We start from the raw sequence: 21,174 nt of genomic DNA, 5'->3' as shown, positions 1-21,174 counted from the left end.
GGGTAAAATCTGACCCAATTATTTCAAACTTTAACAAAGTTCACGTCTCCAAGCAATCATTTCACAATAGTCAAGGGTCAAGACCCTCTGAACATAGTAAGGCGTAGAACAAATTACAGTTTTTTTTTTTCACAGGCTATTGAGAGGGAGGGATTTTGACCATTCTGGTTTGGTCATAAATTTTGGATTATTATCTTGCTAAAAGATCCAATAATGACCCATGTCTTTTTTGGGTTTTTTTAAAATCAGATTTTCCTTAAAATCTTGCATTTCAAAGAGGTTGTGATCTGATGCGCTTTAACAAGATTCCCATGGCCTTTGGAGGAGAAAACAGCCCATGTCATTATTATTAACTTCTTCAAAATATCTTCACCAGTTCGGCAATATGCTTAGAGGATGCTGACTTGCATAAATACATTTGCGCACAATAAATAATCAAAAATACTGCATAATATTTGTTGCAGAAGTGCACATTTTAATAATAGTGTAAGTATATTTCTCAAAGAAAAACCTAAATAATCTGAGGATAGAAATCAAACTTGAACTTGTGCCTTTTGGCCTTTTTAGAACTCATCTTTGCAACTGATGAGAAATCTGTGCACTCTGTACGCTCAGCTTAAATATCTCAAAGTGTATTTTTGTCCTACATTTAAAGCAAGAATGACTCTAAACCGGATAAAGCAACAGCAACGACTCAGTATCCGGTTTTGCCAAATCATGCTCAGAAAAAGTTATTTGAGAACCTCCTTATTGATTATTATGCAGCAATATAAGAGGGCACATCTCACACTTCAATCTTCTGTTTGGCGAGCACGCATAGTGGGTGTTAAATCTCTCCCCAATATTCCTCAAACTTTTTTATCCACGGCAGCCCTGCAGGCAACGAGTAGAATCCATTTATGTGTTTTAACTTGCTTCATCAAAGCCGAACAAAACTAGAACCGTGTACAGAGGAGAAGAAAAAAAATGGTGGGATGAGAAGGGAAAACTTCCTCTGTTGGATGAAAGGAGAAGCACAAAGGAGCTTCTGTGCATCAGTGGAGTCTGTTTCTCACATGTGAAGTAATAAAAGATATGTTTAGTCAAGCATGCAAAGCAGCCAAAGAAAGGAGGAGCATTCTCATCAATGCATGACAGACGGTTATCTCTGGTATTTTCTTCAACAATTAAATATGAAAACAGAGAAACGATAATATCAAACGGCCTCGTTCTAAACAGATATGCAAATTCCATCACTGCAAAGTGTAATCACGCTTTCCGGCTCGACTGAGCCAAAGTGGGGGAAAGGAAAGACGAGAAGGAAAGAGGAAGAGGTGCAGAGAAGGCCATATGTCAGTCCTAGAAAAGAGTCATCAGCGCCGAAATCAATACTCTGCCAAGGACACGCGGAGCTCGCGCAGAGAGCTGCCTGAGCCATGAGCGATTCCTCACCGTTAATGTCCGGATACTTGCTGAGAGCTGAGTCGCCCTACCTGGTACATGTAGGTGTTAAAGTTAGTCCAGTTCTGAAGGTAGTTCCTCACTGTTCGGTTCATGGTGGAAGCTACACATATCGCATTCCCGAAACGTGAACTCCATGAAAAGAGGCTGATGCATGCATGGGATTGAATGAGGAGTCGCGAGGGGAAAGAGGGATGGAGGAAAAATACTGGTCCAGAGTTGCGCTGCCCTTCACCAGGATGATACCCTGCTACTCAGCTTCCTACAGACTCAGCCTCAGATGGGAGACAGGATCCCTCCTGCCTCCCATGTGATAGCTGTGTAAAAAACAAAGGGGAAGGGAGTGGAAACCCGAGGAATAGAGGAAACACAGCAAAGCATGTTGAATAAAGACAAACTAAGAGGAAGGAAGGAAGAGTGAAGGGTCAGGTGAATTTCTGGGGTTCTCACCAGCTGCTCTGTTTCTCTTTCACAGAAAGTACTGAGGCACACTTCAGCGCTAATTTTTAAAGTCACACTTGGGTCTAATACTTTGGATTAGCATAAAATTAAATGCTCTATTTCCTCCTAATAAAAAAACCCCACCATCACTGCTTACTCAACACAAATTTAACAGACCCACTTTCCTCTAGTGTGACATTGTGAGTGCGGATTCCTTCTATTTATACATCATAGCTGACTTGTCCTGCCTCTCTTGGTAAAATTACGCAGTCTATTGGCTACAGTCTATTCTTGCTGGTATGTGTGTTTTTTATTTTTTGTTTTTTTTACAGTAAAGGATACTTACAAGGTTTGAGGATCACTGTCTGAAAACTGAACTTTCTCCTATGATTTTTACACCGCATAGCCACCCTATCGAGACTTATGCGTACCAGAATCCCTCTGACAAAGACATACGAGGTTCCCTCATCATCTGCATGGATGTTGCAACTTCAATAATTTCTGAAAACAAGGCTTGGTTGGACACAACGGAATTTATAGAAAATATTCTCCAATACATGTGCTGTAAAAAATCTGCACATAAGCTCAAATGCAAACATATGTCTTTAATATTTGGCTTAATGTAATTTAGTAAGTCGCAGAGGACCCTTGTAATATCAAGAATGACCTGGCCTGATTCTGGTTAGTTATTTGACTTCTCTTTTAACATAAAGCTCACTTAAATAGGTTGAATTCCTAGCACTGACCTAGTTCAAACATTTTGCGTAGGGTTATGGCAGGGAACATTCAAGAACATTCACTGTCCTGATTTTAAGGGTGTGGTGTCAGTTTGACTGACATTACCAGCTTCCAACAAATGCCTTCTGGAAAAAGGTTTTATCTTCACTGGAGACAGAGGCTGAGATATTTGGTCACACTGACAAGACGTATGCTTGGAGAAGTAAAAATCAGGGTTTCTCCTTGAAGAACACAGTACCTAGTGTCAATAATGGTGGCAGTAGCATCATAACAAAGGTCTGTTTAGATGCCAGTGAAATGTTGCAAAAAAAAAAAATGGATGGAACATTGAAGGAGGAATACTTCCACATTTTAAACTGGTTTTCAAATTTCCCAAACACACATTAAATCTATATTTAGAACATTTGAGGGACTCAAATCTAAAATATTGAAATGCATATGCTGTGCTTGGAAGTCAGGATCTATCATTTTTGACTATAAGAGTGATTAAGTAGAGAACCAGAATACACCAGAATCTTTTTGACGGCTATACAAAATACATTATTTCTCTGCAACTAGCTAAAAGTGTATTTTAATAACTTTACAGGTGCATGTATATAAATGAGCTACTACGCATAATTTTTAAAAAACCACTTAAGTTTGTTTTCCAAAACCACTGAAGTTGGATTTTGCATAATCATAAACCTGGGGGGAAAAAAAAGTTCAAATAAATTATCTAAAAGCCACAATTTAAATGTAACTTTTAGATTGGTAGAAAATAGACACAAGTTTTTAATAATCATGAAGAAATCGAGAGTGAAGACAACAGTGAGCAACTCATTCAAGAGTTGTATAAAACAACATACAAAAAGAGCCTAGAAATGTATGTTTAAGCAAATGCAGTGTCAAACATTTTTCCTTTAAGTACTAAGGCTGCTGCATGTATACTGCAAAATGTAGTCTGGAACAGCTCCCAGTTAAACCCAATTTAATCCAAAAACAACAAACAGTATAACAGAGAATCCGCTCTGAGTCATTATGTTTACAATCTGTGAAAGCAAAGACACAATGCAGAGACAAAAGGGGAGCTAAGTAGGTGTCTGTGTGAACCAAACCGTACAGAGACATTTACTCCTACTGGACTCAACTCATCAGCTGCTAAACATTGTGCAAGAAGTCAGTGTAACAACACAAACTGCAGTTCACACAAATATACAAACGCTAGAAGAAATACGCTTAGCTAATTGAAGCTGGCCCTTCTCTGAGTAGATAGCCAGATTAAGTATGGTGTGAATTTATGTAAAAAAATAAAAATAAAAACACCAAACAAAACAACAAAATAGCCATTCATTGAAAAGATTTGCAGAATTGTTGCTTTTAGGAATTTCAAACTATGTATTTAGGATGCTTTGTAAAGACAGTTTAACAAAAGAATATTCTTAATTCTTGTACCATCTTGCAGAAATGAGGAAGAATCAAAGTTATTCTTCCTCAGATGGGAATATCCAGAATTCCCATCTGGAATCATTTGTACTAAATGTTAACAAACACTCAAACATAGATGAAAACAATGAATCCTCTGTTCATACCAAAGTCATGTATGGTGTTCCATAGGGTTGTGGACTTGGACCTTTTCAGTTCACTCTTTATGTCTTCGCCTGATGATGACGAAACTCGTCTCTGCATGAGCTGAGTTTTGTCAGCTCATTTACCATTATTATTACAAACTCATCGTAGAAAACCAAATTTTTCTTACTCTGCTTGACATTTAGCTTCAAATGCTTTTGACCAGGACTTTTTTTTTTTTTGAGTTTCACATTAAAAAAAACCATAGCGGTCCTACATAGCCAAAATTTGGAAACTCCTTATCCACACTGATGCTGAAGAAATAACTTTTTTTCTGCATATTTAACTGGACAATTGCAATGCCACTTTAGCTGGATGCCCAAACACCTCCACAAAAAACTGTCCAAAAGAAATGTCATGCACTGGCTTCCTGTAAAAAAAAAACAAAAACAAAAAAAAGTATTTCAGATTCATCTTAAAAGTACTAAATAAGACTGAGGTAAAGGTAACTTCAGCTTGAATTCTCATTTTCATTCTTCACATCTATCTGTTCCCCCATATCCACGGATTTGCTGTTTTATCTTCTGCTTTGGGATGCTTGTTCAACATCACAAGCTCTGGGAGCGTTAGAGCATAAATGTAGAAAACAATGTGGAAACAGTTCCAATCTACAGGACTTGCCTTCACCTGGTTGTCAAGGTAACAGGTGTTCGCAGAGGAAGAGCAGCAGAAGAAGATGACTCACATTTTCACACATCAAAAAAAAAAAAATCTTTTAAAGATTGTCTTGACCTTCACTGCTAACTACCAGCAGCTCGCCGCAGGTTTGGACCTTAACCAAGTGAAAGCAGTGGTCAGTGCAAGTGTCTTGGTTGGTGGAGAGAGAGAGACCCCTGCTGACAGCATGGAGGAAATAGGAGCCAACTTTCACACGCAGAGAAATGCAGAGAAACAAGACGAGACACTCGGAAGGGACAGATAACAAGCTTTGGAGGATTTGAGAATGAAAATGAAATTGTCCTATAAGCGAGATGATGCAGAAGCAGGAAAACAACGCTGACAACAAAAGCAGGTAAGAAGTCATGTGTGGTGACAAGTCCTCCTTGACATCAGTGGGAGCCAGATTTGGCAGAACCTGGTGTTTACTGTCACAGAAGGAAGTGCCGAAAACAGGCAACTCGACGAACAAACACACGCGCACACACACATCTTCTGTGCTATGAAACCTGACACGTTTCTGCAGCAGAATTCACAGAACTGAGAGACCTCTGACTTAGTTTTTATATCTGACAGCATCTCATATTTTTCCGTCTGACTCCTCTTCTTCACCAGCGTCTCTCCTCTCGCTGCTGCCTAACTGCACTTGATTGCTTTTTTTCACACTCCATCCAATCCAGCTCCCCACTGCTTACGCTCACATCTCTTTTTTTTTCCTTCAGCTCTTTCTCTCCTCTTTTTCTCTACTCCTTATTCTTTTCAAGCATAACTAATCTCAGCTGAAACTTCTCTTGACAAAGAGCAGCCATTTTGCACTGAAAACCAATTTTAACATGGAGCAGACGACATCTTCGCAACTCGTCGCCTTCAGAAACTTTGCGCAAAGCAGACACAAACACATTTAAAAATACATAAAAACAGATACTATGTTTATCTACATATGCAAATATTGCTAATTTATGAAGATGTTTCCAAGGGGTAATTTTTATTTTGTTTTCAAATCAATTGCTAAATTGTACCCAACTCCTCAATCATTGTGACAATCTGTGACTTTTGAATCGGCCGATGTTATTCGAGTCACGTAAGAAAAGACGTTTGCTAACAGCGAGCACCAGTCCGGTACTTTATTAAAGCAATGTCATTAATATGCCTGAAAACTCTGAAGCTTTGAAGTGCTGGAATTAACACTGAAATTCATCAGTATTAGAGCCAAATGGACACACTCACCAATAACCTTCTGGTATCTGCAGTAATCCCTTTTTGGACAGTGAAATATTTTGTCAGATTTAAACAGCCGCAGTCTTAAATTCGTCTTGCAAACATTTGCTGCTCTGCTGGAGTAAAACTCGTGTGATTCTCCGATTCTAATGTGATTTAATGCAATTCATAATTTTGCTCCCAACAACAGAACGTTACCACTTTAAACCAGTCACATACACGACTAATGTGCTATCAGTGACACCCAGATCAATATCAAATGTAGTATTTTTACTCATATTCTTATCTCTATCAGTAGAGTTTATAAGTTAAAGATGAAGAGGCAGGCATGCTATTATTACACTCTTTAGAAAGTTGATGTTTTACCCATATTTACTCTGCAAGAGGGACTTGTTTATTCGTAAAAAAAATGGCAGAGAAGAAGTTGCCAACAGAATGCACACAATATATCAAATGATCCAGTAAAAAGGTGGGAAGAATGTGAATGTCTGAATACAACATTTGATAATATTTCCAGATCAGAGCGTGATAATCTTTTACATAACAAGTCAATCAATTCAGTTTCAATGCATGGAATATTAAAGTTGCAGAGGATTGATTTCTTCGCAATGTCTGGTAGCTGTAATATTTTAAGGGCTGCTGTGTCTTTACGCTCCGCACACCCATATTTTATTTGGCCAGTCAGACGGAAACTCTCTGCCCTTAATTCCCACAACCAAATCATATGACAGTAGTTAAGATCCAGAAGCATCTCGGCGCGTAATGGGAATACTGTGATGGAAAATGTGGAATAATTACATCTGGTATTTTCAAAAATACCATCACGTTTTGGTATTTTCTCTATATCATGCTCTCTTGCAAAAAGTAGAATGTTAAAGCATTAACATGTTACGTAGTATATATGTATATACATGCATAACATACGATAAAATACGCAAAAAAAAAGGTCTGATAGATGGTGCAGCATTCCATCTACTTTGTTTGAGGTTCCACTGTCGTGTATTTACTTTCCTATATGTACATCTAATGTGCTTCTCTGAACCAAACCACAAAGATGGAAAATCTGAGACGCGAAGCAGAAAAGACAAACTGCAAAAGTCGACATGGCAGCCTCAGTAAGCTAAACATAAAGGACCTGTTTCAGAGAATCAGCAGCGACATGAATTAATCAGCAAAGAGAGAGTGACAGGGTTGAGAAGAAAGCGTTCTCCTCTGCAAATTAATTGCAGATATCAGACGCGATTATCGCTCTGTAAAGATTTAGCTGTTTTTTTTTCTTCAGTTTTTTTTTCTTCATCACTTCCTTCCTTATCGTCTCATTCTGCTGCTCCTCCTGCTAACCTCATTTGCTTTTTCTTTTCAGCTGTCACATCCTCCTCCCTGTCTCTGTAGAAAAGCACCTGTGTCAGCTCTGTGTCTCTCTCCTGCTGTCCTCATCATTCAGTCGGAGTGCATGGCTTAGCTCTTTCCATCGCTCCTTCAGGCTTGCCTCTGCTTCGAGCCCCGGGCCAACCCAAACGAATACTTAATGTCAAGCGGCTGCACTGCAAACCACCGCTGCAAACAGACAAACTCCGTGCACCCAGCTCCCGCTTGACTCGACGGTTGGATGGAAACAGTAGATTTTTTGACTCTTCTGTTGTTTGTTTAGACTAGAGTACATTTTTTTGCTTGATCAAATAGTTTTAAATATGCAAAGATTATAAACATACACTCACCCTGGCTTACATCCCTATAAAAATATACAAAATTAAGCCAACCCGATTTCCACATGCATATTCTCCAGAGGGCACATAAACACAAACCGCGCCCATCCCAACTGCTCTGCGTTTTTTTCTTTTTTTTTGCGGATGAAAGTGTATCGTGATTCCAGAGGAAAGCAGAAGATTCATTAGGAGCTGTATTAATATTAATCTCCACATTGAGAGTAAATAAACTGCTCCAATTATGAGTCCAGGATCATTTTCAAAAATCTTCTGTCCTCCACGCTCCTCAAACCTGACTGTGAGAAACGAGCAGCCGATGTGTGTGTGTGTGTGTTTTTTTTTTTCTTTTTTTTGCATGTTTGTAGAGGTCAGGAGCACTTGCTGGTGTCCTTCAGAGAGCACAAACTGCAGTGGCAGGAAGTAAGTAACTGTACACCGCCATCTGTGTGTTTGTGTGTGCATTTACAGTACAGGCTCACAATAACTGTAACAGTAATGACAGAGACATGGCAAGTGGATCTCAAGGTGATGGAAAGTGGAGCATTCTGCTTGCTGTCCTTTTTCTCAGTGTCTTTCCTTTTTCCGTCACGGATGGATGCGTCCATTTGACCAAATACAAAAAAAGCTATGTAAGCGACGTACAATATGTATTTAATTACAGGGATTGTTGAAAAAGCTTTGTGTGCATCTGTAACTTCTCCTTTGTCACATATCTCACACAACCTGCCTCTCTTCTTTGTAGTATATATATATATATATATATATATATATATATATATATATATATATATTTATACGGTGTGTATAAATATATATAAAAGAAATAGTACATGCATGAGGTGCATAGTACATGATGCACCTCAACAAATGTTATAAAAAAAGGTACATTTTTATAGAGTGCATGCACTTCAGTACTCTCTAACCAGCAAAAATGTTAAAAATGTTACCTTAGTTCACTTTTCTTTCTCAGAAATATGCTTGCATAGACTAAAAACAAACATAGTCCCGTTTCTGTGGGACTATGAGACACTATTTATATACAGCAAGCATGTTCCCATGTTGTGAAATTGACTACACAGCAATGATATGATAAAAACTTCATTTGGTGCCATGCTAGACAGATATACTGTTTGCACTGATCACTCACTTCAGCATTTTAAAGATTTGTGTAATTCAGCTAATTCAACTGGGGGCACAGACGTAGCTTGCAGCCCGAAACGATCCAAACACAGGTGAAATAAGTGTTAATACCTAATATCAAAACATAAACAAGAGTTTAAAATCTTAATACTTATCACTCGGTGTAATAAATCACACAATATATTTTTATCTAGACTGTAGCTTCTATTTTAACTAATTGGAAACACTTTAATAATGCTGAAATTTATTTTAAAGAATGGATAATATAACTAGTCTATAATTTGGAGTTCAATGTTAACCTGTCAGTACAACACAATGTGTGTATATATGAAATATTTCAATTATTTTCTTGAGTTTTTTTTTTTCTTAAAATTTTCTAAATTCAAATGAACTGAACTGTAAAACCTGATGTACCATGTCTTAAAAATTCATCTTTGAAATTACACTTTAATTTCTTTTTGGCTCAGTGTAGTTGGTTTAGCACAAGGCTCCTCCACTAGAACAAACACACACTTACACACACATCTAGAGGACACAACAGTAGCACACTGCTCTTTAAATTGATTCACCCATAATCTGGTCCGTGGTATGAAGCATCACTGTGCTGTGTGCGCCTGTGTGTGTGCATGTGTTTTCTGTGTGTGTGTGTGTTTGTGTGTGTGCGTGTGTGTGTGTGTGTGTGTGTGCGTCCATCACCAGGCCCCAGATGATTTATTTATAAAATGTGATTTTCCCCCCCTTCTGGAGCTTTTCAGCCATCTAACTTAAGCACACATCCTCAGTCACTGGTTGCTTTCCTCACAAACACACATGCAGAAAACACACTGACAAACACACACCCAATCAAACACAGCAAGTGGTCAGTCTCAGTCACTCTTTAATGTTACACTGACTCACAGTATTGGCTCTACAATTGAAATTGTACTTTGGGAAATATAAATTTCAGCCCTGTATGTGTGGGATAGAAATTTGTTTCAGGAATCCAGCTCCTATAAAATGTGAGCGTGAGGCTACGTTTCATGTTTGTGTGTAATTGCACTGAAGCGGTTCCTTTTTTTTTTTGCATCCATTTAATCCCTCACATTCCCTTTCCTTATGACTCATGCTAAGGCGGCTCATTTTTTTCCCTGAAAGTAGTCTTAAATCCTAAAATGTGTGCATTTTATGATTTAAGTCCCAATAAACCCAATTTCTATATAAAAAAAAGTTGCATAATTTATATGTTGTGATGAATTTGCCATCCCGTGAGCGGTGGACCTTTTAAGGTCACCTCAAGGCAAATGATGGCGATAATATTGCAAAGTGGGTGTGGTGCTAACTTTTTCAGTCTCCTTTTTCTGTCCTTTGTATGAGTGTGTGTGTGTGGGGGTGGGTGTGTGTGTGTTTGTGTATGAAGTGAAGCCAGTCACACGGAGTGACTGAGTGAGCTCATCTGTTCTTGGGGTCTATAAATATTGTAGATGCCATGTGCCTGCAGTAGACCTTCTCAGCAAGCTACTGTATGATGTCATCCCAAAATACACACATGCACACAGCTGTGCTGCCAAGGACCAGCATCCTTGGCAAAGCTGAGGTGTGTTTACTAAGGATGCAGAGTCCACAGCTGTTTAATGAATTCAGAAGCTCAAACCTGAAGAATTTATTCCCTTTCTTGCTGTGCTACTCCCCTCCGTCATTACTGCAGGCTATATTTGTCTCCGTCTGTGTGGAGATTGCTTTTATTGAACATTTGAAAAACTGTATGTAGTTTATTTTCTTCTACTCTCGTTTGAATTGAGGTCTGCAACACCTCATATTTTAGGAACACAGAGTATTGATTAGCAGAAACCAGCATTATCATTTAGACCAGAACAGCAACACTGGAAATACCAGTGGATTTAAAAAAAATTATTATTCATAACTGGATAAATGAAGTAGGAAACAGGGTGTTTGTCTTTCCTACAATAAAAAGGTTTTATTATGTTGGACTAAGATACGGGTATTTAATAGTTTACTTAGTCTCTTGTTATTAATTTGTAAATACGAGTGAAATTAGTACATTTTTAGTTTTGAACTAAATGCAAACACTTAAGCTAATATAAAGGTCAAATCCTTTAAATTCTTCTATTTTGTATTTTACATATGTAGAGTTTTGGAGAGTGTATTTAGCTTTTTACACATTTTTCCACTTTAGATGCATCCAGGCATCCACTCACTTATCTGAAAAAAAAAAGTTTTAATAGTGATTGAGAAAATGCAATATAATTTCTCCAGATATTTTTTTTGTCCTATTTCACCTTCAGTCCCAATATATACTTTAGGCAATTCCTCCCCAGTCCGTTCTAAATTTGGACCCACTGAGACACTCAGCCTTGGCAGATGATCGTAACCAGCGATCAAGATCACAAGTACACAAAAAAAATTAAACGCAAAGATCTGTCTTAAGCAGCACTGAAGACATTAGGTGATTTTATGTTAAAAAAATGCGTAAGCCACTGCTGGCTCGCAGCAAGAAACCCTTGTTTTTGAATCCTAACCTGACATCTTTCTGCACAGAGTTTGCACGTTCTCCCTATGCATGCGTTGGTTCTCTCCAGGTACTCTGGCATCTTTCCAAAGTCCAAAAACATGACTCATCTCTTTATGTTCTTAGGAATGAGTATGTGTGTGCATGGTTGTCTGTCCTGTGTCTCTAAGTGGCTGTCAGAAAAAGGAGCCAGCTCCCGCGACTCTGAAAAGATAAAACGTTATGTTTTATCTTTTCTAATAGTTGCTAATAGTTTGTATCCTATAGGACAGAAGGTGCCAGAAAGTAAACATAATCCTCTGCTTAACCCTTCTACATTTCAACTGAGACCAAATTGTGTAGGATCTCTGAGGGGCGGATCAAGGAAGGGACAGCCCTATGTCTGCACAGAAACACAAATATGCACAAAGCATAAAGGAACTGTGACAGAACCGCAGGCGGACGCTTAGAGGTGCGAGCAGGACCAAGGGCAGGCAGTAAGGGAGCAGGATCTACGTAAGGGACACTAAATTGTATGTGCAAACGTAAGAGGATGGCGCCGTGCCACGGGGGGGTGAGAGGAAGACTGGATGCATATTCTGTCGGGTCAGCATTAAACAAGAGCCAAGTAGATGTGTGGTGTATTCCCACCAGGCGGTTGTGTTGAGAGGAGTCTGTGTGTATATGTGTGAAATTGTGTGTGAGCCAACAATGATGTCCCGCAGGAATGAAACGCAATTTATAACGGAGAGGGATGGAAAAGTGATTTTTGCCAAAAGGCAGGAGAAACACAATCCTACAAAGATGAGTTGAACCAGACTACAAATACATCCACAAAATGATTTAGACACATTTACATGCTCCGCTCATAACAAGTGCTTGACTTTCTTTTTTTTTTAATATGGTCAAATTCAGTGAATCCAAATTGCTTTGTAATTTGAACAGATAAACGTCATGCCTACATAACTGTGAGAGGGACTTGCCCGTCAAAAGCAAATTCACACCAAATGATGGGTCAGAAACAGCACTACGCCTCCACTGAATGCAGTCTGTACTTAGTTAGGTGATGTCATTAATACTGCAGCATCATAAAAGTCAAAGAAAAATCCTCTATTAAATATTGTATTGCTGTTCCAAGCTGCTCACTGTCCTCGTCTCCCCCGGCTGTTCAGGATTTCGAGGTTTTTATGAGTAAGGAGGAGGACGGGCGGTATATGGCTTCTTTGCACGGACTAGCTCAAAAATTCAGTCAAGACTGACTGAAACTGAGCTTACTCATGTTCATTATCCATCACTTACTAAACTCTGCACAAACTCCACTCTCCCGATGTGCAAAGTTAATCTTTTCTATTAAATAAAGTCCTCCAAATCGAAACTGTTTAGCAGATGAAGTCATTCATCAGTCACAGCTTGTATGTGAAGGTGTTACCTTGCAAACAACTCAACCATTCTGACTAATCTGCATCTTTGTGAGATGAAAGTATCAGAGATGGGTGGTCAGTTTCTAATCTCAGATTCTCTAAAGTGCTAACATGCTAATTTCAATTTCTGTTTAGGAAATATGAAAGACAGAAAGTATATATTTTTTTATATATTCTGGATACATTTTAACAGTGAAAGTTTCAAAGCTGCATCAATCTCCATCAAGTTCAAGTTTATTTTACAGCACATTTCAGCAACAAGGCAGTCCAAGGTGCTTTACATCATAAAAACATAGAAATACAAAGTCATAGAAGACACACTACACAGCCAACTACCCAGACAACCAGTAAACATTATATTTTGTCAAAGTGCCATCATTACACAAGATCAGTTAATGAACATCTACAGATAATTAAACGTATAACAGGCACAAGGAAATTCAGAAGTATCACACTGCCTCAAAAACGTTTCCCTCTGCCTTTCCTCTTCTCAGCTACGTCAGCATGTTGACACGCGGACTTTCTCCGCTGCTGGAGCATGCTGTGCTAGTTCCCATGGGGCGCATGCACAGCAAAGGCACAGGCTTTCAGCTATGATGGTTACAACAATGCTCTTAAGCTTGAAGCGAGCGGGAACGACGTGCTTTTTATAAATAATGGGCGCCACAGAAGAACTGCAGGACACTAACTAACGTGACGGACAACACAACAATGTCCTGTCAATTAAGTAAAATATCACATAGTTTCTGTGAAGCTTTCTGCGATTATTTTTTTTCTCCACATTCCCCACAATGATCTCTGTTTACTGCCACTGTTACAGCTATGCTAAAAACAGACTAATTTGCATCAAAATCAATGAAAAGCTGGCAGAATTCAGACTCCCAAGTTGGCAGACAAGCAGCAGTGCAGACACACCAATGATCAGCCCTTTGCCTCCCTTGCAGTATCTTAGGTAAAAAAAATGATAACTGACATCCAAATCGGTAAGCTGGGATTGTTGAGAAATGACTACAACAAGGCAAGTATGTCCAGGGAAGAGTCTTGGCACTCCCTTTTAATTAAAAATATAAAGCATGAGTGTTTTTAGAAGTTGTTTGGACTGTAAGTATGACAAAAGACAAATCCAAAGCGCTATGATAAGCAATAACATAAGCTGTGCAACAAAGGTGAATACAAAGTCGGATAACCTCAGGAACTGGACAAAGCCTCTTACAGACTGGCCATCTGTTGCTTAGTGTTAGCAACACACATACAGGATGGCGTTATTTAAGTTGCATGATTAATCATTAGAAAGTTTAGGATTGCAGCTATGGCTAATAGTGCAGAAACGCTACTCCCAGAGTTGTCTTGCATTATTCTATATCAATCAAAATCAGTTCAGCAAATGAAGAGTTTTGGTGATGTCCTAACATCCTCAAAAAACCTACACCATCAAAGTACATCAAGTACATAAGTAAAGATGAATCGTCGAAATACCAAAAAAAAACCTTGCTAATTTCAAGAAGAGCTGTCTTGTCAATAAAGACTTTTCTTATTGATTATGAAGAAGGGTATAAATAAGTTTTGACATACTATTTTTGTTCAAATGTAAATAAAGAAATAATTAAGTTTCAAAATTGACACTTTTTTATTGCTTTATTATCTTCTGAGAGATGTCTGTCTGATTTCAGATCAGAAATAAGACAGATTTAATGCAGAGTATGGGAACTGAGTCTTTTTTCTTTTTTTTTTACTATTTTCTAAAATATGTTAATATTTCTTTATTAGTGATTTGCCAACTAACTGCTTACTTTCAGAGAGTGTTGCTTAATGTCGCAGTAAAGAGCTGGAAACCAAAATGAAAAATGCAATGAAAAAACAACAACAATCCTCTGCTTGATTTAAAACAATTTATTTCTATTGTGTGTGTGTGTGTGTGTGTGTGTGTGTGTGTGTGTGTGTGTGTGTGTGTGTGTGTGTGTGTGTGAACCATGCTACAACACACTCATCAACCTGGCAGCAAAACCGAAGTCAGTCTGGACCAATTAAAGCACAGATCTGTGGGTACGAAGGAGCATGTAAGTGTGTGTGTGTGTGTGTCTGTTGAAGCCTGTGTTCCCTCCAGGGTCCCCTTCTTCCCCCATAACCCAGAACACACAAGATGACAGAGATAAAGAAGGGAGAAAAAAAGGAAACACGTTGCCATTCATTGGCCGACACAAGAGGCTCAGTGAGTTTAGATAGGCCTGGAGAGAGGAAACACAGATTCAGATATAGAAGACAAATGATCACACCACAACAACAAAAAAGAAGCGGCTGAAACTGGAGAAGAGAGGTTGGAGGATGAAAACAGATTTGGGGGTTTGGCACAAATGTCTTCTTATAATATGGTCTTCTTATAACTTATATTAGGGCACTTTTCTATATCTTAGTTTTTCTTCAGTACCTTATTTTCTATTTCAGGTTAAGAAATCAAAAATTAAACCTATTATTATGAATATCTGTGATGTGGTCTAGAGATACACAGTGCTAAGTGGACAACAAGCTTCTCCTGCTTCCTCTTCACTGTTGCTTCTTTCTTGGACCAGTTTTTGCTATGTACTTTTGAGCAGACTTAGACCATAATTTGGGCTGTAGTTTATTAAGATGCTATGACTCAGCCTTCAATCTATCTTGTTCACTTAAAGCTTTACATGTGCCCATTTTATCTGCTTCCCACTCATCAACTTCCAGAACAGAACGTTCCCTTCCTGTCTATAATATATAGTGAGTGCCGTAAGACGACATTATAACTGGAGCAGTAATATTTTTTACTTCACCTGACTGACAGACAGTGGTCGTAAAGTAAATTAGATTAACTCTAAATACATTAAAACCTGAAATCAAACTGTCATCCCTATAACACTTGCATGTTAGTCGATGGGCCAATGAGGACAAAGATGTCCTCGTGGACAGTTAATGGGTTAATTAAAAGTTGCAGCCATTCCGCACTTAAATTTTTTTCCATCCATCCATCCATCCATCCATCCATCCATCCATCCATCCATCCATCCATCCATCCATCCATCCATCCATCCATCCATCCATCCATCCATCCATCCATCCATCCATTTTCTACCGCTTTTCCAGGGTCGGGTCGCGGAGGCAGCAGCTTGAGAAGGGAGGCCCAGACTTCCCTCTCCCCAGCCACTTCTTCCAGCTCCTCCGGGGGAACCCCAAGGCGTTCCCAGGCCAGCCGAGAGACATAGTCCCTCCAGCGTGTCCTGGGTCTTCCCCAAGGCCTCCACCCGGTGTTCCAGGGACGTGCCTGGAACACCTCACCAGGGAGGCGTCCAGGAGGCATCTTGACCAGATGCCCGAGCCACCTCAACTGGCTCCTCTCGACGTGGAGGAGCAGCGGCTCTACTCTGAGTCCCTCCCGGATGACTGAGCTTCTCACCCTATCTCTAAGGGAGAGCCCAGCCACCCTGCGGAGGAAACCCATTTCGGCCGCTTGTATCCGTGATCTCGTTCTTTCGGTCAAGACCCAAAGCTCATGACCATAGATGACGGTGGGAACGTAGATCGACTGGTAAATCGAGAGCTTCGCTTTTTGACTCAGCTCTCTTTTCACCAAGACGGACCGGTACAGCGCCCGCTTCACGGCAGACGCTGCCCCAATCCGCCTGTCGATCTCCCGCTCCCTTCTTCCCTCATTCGAGAACAAGATCCTCAGATACTTAAACTCCTCCACTTGAGGCAGGACGACCCCCCTGAGCCGGAGAAGGCACTCTACCCTTTTCTATGTCAAGACCATGGCCTCAGTTTTGGAGGCACTGAGCCTCATCCCGTCCGCTTCACACTCGGCCGCGAACCGGTCCAGTGAGAGCTGCAGATCATGATCTGATGAAGCCAACAGGACCACATCATCTGCAAAAAGCAGAGATGCAATCCTAAGGCCCCCAAAACGGATCCCCTCAACACCTCAGTTGCGCCTAGAAATTCTGTCCATGAAAGTAATGAACAGAATCGGTGACAAAGGGCAGCCTTGGCGGAGTCCAACTCTCACCAGAAACGAGCCTGACTTACTGCCGGCAATGCGGACCAGACTCTGACACCAGTCATACAGGGACCGGTACCCCATACTCCTGGAGAACCCCCCACCGAGCCCCCCGAGGGACACGGTCGAACGCCTTCTCCAAGTCCACAAAACCCATGTAGACTGGTTGGGCGAACTCCCATGCACCCTCCAGGACCCTGCTGAGGGTGTAGAGCTGATCCAGTGTTCCACGACCAGGACGAAAACCACACTGCTCTTCCTGAATCCGAGGTTTGACCCTCCTCTCCAGGACCCCTGAATAGACCTTTTTCTTTAATCTATTTCAAAATTACTGCACTCTACATTATATTCTCTTAAATTTGTATCATGTCTTTTCACATGACAACCAAAAACCTTCGAAGCATTAGCATTTTACGTGATTGAAAACACAAAATAGACGCACATAGTTTTCAGATTTATGCGACCCTACTTTCAACACTTCAGCTATTCTTCAAGAAATGCCAGATTTGCAGGGTGAACAGCTCGTAGTCAGCAGTTCCCGTCCTCTTTTCAATCTTTAATTTGTCGATTTAGCTCACTTTTAATTCCTCAGTTTTATTATAATTAATTACTTGCTTGTTTACTGGGTAAGCATTATTTTTGATTAGTTTGTTGTGTACGTATCTAGAGGTTAAATGTCTGTCTTTTTGTCTTTAACCTCTATCGAGTACTTTGTGCAAGACCAGACTGTATGAAGTGCTCTATGAATGATTGATTGATTGACAGCACTTCTGGAGTTACTGCCTGTTCCTCAGATTAAAGTTGTCCTTGTACAGGCCTGTCAGTTCAGATGGACGGCCATGTTTTGGTGGGTTTACAGTTGTGTCCCGCTCTTTCCTTTTTCTAATAATTGACTGACCAGCTCTGTGAGCTTTATGCTTCTCCACTTGGTCTTCATAATTGTGCTTCTTCACCAATGGTCTCGATTTATATTGAGATTAAAGCACGCACAGATGTACTATTCTAGTTTGAGAACCTCTGGTGACACCGGGTTTGTTTTAGAGGCATCAGAGTAAGCTCTTGCTTACTCTGATGCCTTTGAGAAAATTCATTCCACTTTACATTTATGGGCAACTTTATGTTGGTCTATCACATAAAACCCCTATTAAGTACACCAGCGTTTGTGGTCATAATGTGAGACAATAAGAAAAAGTTAAACGGGAGTGAGAACATTACCAAGACCCTTCATATGCTGCTTTTTAAACATCTGGCAAGTTCTTCAGACACTACCAGAGTGTGTTCGATCGATTCATGTCTGATTGTGTAAGAGGAACAGGATGAGTGAGAGTAAGTCTGCATAAATGAAAAGGTCACTGAAGTGTGAAAAGGAGGGCAAGACGAGATGTTGCAGGGCAGAGCGAGGCAGCTAAGTGTGAATGATGTTCATCTTGCATTGGGCAAACCACGTCACAGCCCCCATTATTATAATGAAGTACCACAATGCTTACTGACCTTCATCATCAATGGACACACACACAAACACAAAGAGAGGCTACTGTGAATATGTGAACACTCATAGAGCTGATTAGGTCAGTTCAGTGAACAGCCATCACTGCTAAAAGGACATATGGAAACAGACCAAATATTTTTTTTTTTACAACATGTGACTGGTAAAAAAAACCCGGTCAATTAAACCATCACTCCGTTTTGTCCAACAAAAGTACATTTAAATTGAAAAACCAGCCCGCCTCGTCTTGACGGACACATTCCACGAAGAGTTTGTACATTTCCGTGTCTTTATAACTTCCCTGTATCTGTGCCCTCATCTTGTGGAGTCAGAGCCAAGCTGTACGTACAAGGACCTGGCTACTCGATCTAAAGCATTACAGGACGATAGCTAACTAATAGACCTCTCAGCACACTCGCTCACAGCCATCACTACCGATAAGGCATGGAGCGAGGCGCTTGAAAGACAGGGAAATAATGAAACCGAGAAAGCAGAAACAACAGTGGGAGAGCGATCCTTTGAAGACAGATGAGATCACGCTTTTTCATGTATTGAATCATTGGGATATATCGAGTCTTCATAGTTCTCAAAGAGAAACATGCACAGACGCACACAAATTAAACTCAATGTGACAAAACCTCAGTGAATCAGGAGCAGGAGTTTGTATTTGAGCGTCTGAGTGGATGAAAGTCAGCCCCGAGTGTCTGCTCCAGCCCACATATCTGTGAATGGAGCTGGAAGCAAATGAATAACAGACTGCAGCTGAGAACCGAGGCATGTTGTGGGTGGTGCTGAATAAATAGGTCTCGATTTAATGCAGAGACAAGATGATCTAAGAACCTCGGTGGATGCACAGGCACATGAAATCTCTCGTCCTCCTCTTCACTAAGTACTTGGTGAACTCCCACTCTTTGAATCAGCCCTGGAATATAATAAGGTCAGTGAACGTCTCCATGCGTGCTTTGGCATCTGATTGCATGGCTAACTTCTAACTCGCAGCAAGCTCATGCAATTTTCCTGCGATAAATCCAACTCTGCAGGTACCGTGTGAGTTTATTTGCCCACCTATCTGTGACTGTATGTGATTGTGATGTATCATCCTAGTTAGAGATGTACAATACCAGGAGGTGCTGACTCGGTGTGGGCCATTTATCACTTTGACCATTTTATATAGCTTTGGTTTACCAAAGTTAATAAATGAGCAACATTCAAAGGAATTATATTAAAGTTATAGCTGTTTATTATACAGAACTCTACAAGGGTTTTAGATTGGTGTGAAAAAAAAGATCCAGAGTAACAATGTGTTAAAAAATGCTGCATCTATAACAAGTTGATAATAGTTACAGTACACTTAGGTAGGGCTACCTAAATTACTCCAAGAGCAAATGTTTTGTGAATCCAGAGATTCACAATACATCAGCTAAACATCCAAACAGCAAAAAAAAAAAATCCAAACTCTGCATGACTTAAAAATAAGAAAAGTACTGGGCAAAAATAACACTCACAGTGGAGTTTCAAGGCCAAAACCCATGCTGAAAACAAAACCACACAAAAGATATCTTAATGTTCCACTAAAACCTTTTGGGAAATTATTCTTTTCGCTGATGACACAAAGATGAAGCTTTTTGAAATGTGTGTCCATTACACGCAGCGTACAGCCAAAGTGAGACAAAGCACCAACAGTGAAAGATGGTGTGATGGTCTTGGATTGCATTGGTTTTTTTTGGGTTTTTTTGCTTCCAATAGTGATTTAGTGATTTGATTTATGGAGATAGATCTTCTGGTCATTTACATTACATTCAAATTTACAATAAATTGGCAAACAAAATAGAATAAACTTTGAAAACTAGAAAGATCTAATATGAGCTAATTAATTAAAAACGTAAGAGTGCTCTGCTAATACATATTTTTCACTCTAATCTTGCATATTGGCATGGTATTATATCTTTGGATTAATCTCAAGTTGATTTGCATTGTTTCAGAACTTGCAAAGAACAATATCTTGTTTGATTCTGTTCAGACATACAAAACAGAAGCGTTAAGAGACCATAATGCCACATTATGTTTTAAAAAATTTAAAAAACTCAAAGATGGTTCCATTTTGGTTGGCAGGGAAAGAAATTGAGCGAAGAAATAAAAAGCACTGACTCAGAAGTATTTAAAATACCTTTAGGCTAACTTGTTAAAACTCTAACCACACCAACAAAGCGTTGTTTATTTAGGTCTATATTTAGTACTGAGAGTGATACAATAGTGACTCAGAATGAGCAGAGCTATTTAGAGCCGTCTTTGTGCTTCCAGGCAGAGATTCCCATTCATTCATCAGCGTAAGGTCCAGATTACAGAACAGTGTTGCCAATTGACCCACTGGAAAACCACATCAAACGCACTGAAAGAAGTATTTACGTCTGGTTATCATTAATATTACTCATCCTTTTTTAGAAAAAGACATGGCACATTATCAAGATTTTCAAAAACCAAAGAAAATTTAGGCATAATTATAATTTCATTCTAATTTTCTCAATACTCCACTGTTTTTTTTAAAGGTTAATCCGTTATTTTATTTAGTATGCCCTTATAAATGGAGAAAAAACCACTTGCCATCTAAATAAAGAAACTTGATTTTGATGCCTTTGCTCAATCAAAGTCAGTCATTTCATGTGTCTGTATTAAAAAGCTATCGGATCAATTCTCTCTGTCAGCTTTTAAGAGTCTTTTTGCACTGAACCAGATCTATGGAGAGAAGTGATCCTTTGCACATTACTTATAATTTATTTGTGCAATATTTTCTTAAGATGGAACATTACACTCCATGTCTA

The 21,174-nt window shown here is 39.5% G+C and overlaps 1 protein-coding gene across 9 annotated transcripts in view; it reads right to left on the bottom strand.

Annotated features, from left to right (window-relative positions):
• ppfia4 (PTPRF interacting protein alpha 4) overlaps positions 1-21,174 on the bottom strand; it is a 63,637-nt gene that overhangs the window by 30,719 nt on the left and 11,744 nt on the right. Inside the window, exon 1 of one of the 9 annotated variants that reach the window (XM_081607273.1) lies at positions 1,473-2,331. The exons of the other annotated variants lie outside the window; for them this stretch is intronic. Coding sequence (XP_081463399.1) covers positions 1,473-1,535 — 63 coding nt within the window. The 5' untranslated portion in view covers positions 1,536-2,331. Of the gene's footprint in view, positions 1-1,472; positions 2,332-21,174 lie in introns of those variants that run through there. 9 annotated transcript variants of the gene reach the window in all.

This window comes from Poecilia reticulata, chromosome 5 (genome assembly GCF_904066995.2).
Source record: "Poecilia reticulata chromosome 5, P_reticulata-male-v2, whole genome shotgun sequence".
NCBI lineage: Eukaryota > Metazoa > Chordata > Actinopteri > Cyprinodontiformes > Poeciliidae > Poecilia > Poecilia reticulata.
The sequence above is the reverse complement of the archived record's forward strand: the minus strand, read 5'-3'. Positions and strand labels throughout refer to the sequence as shown.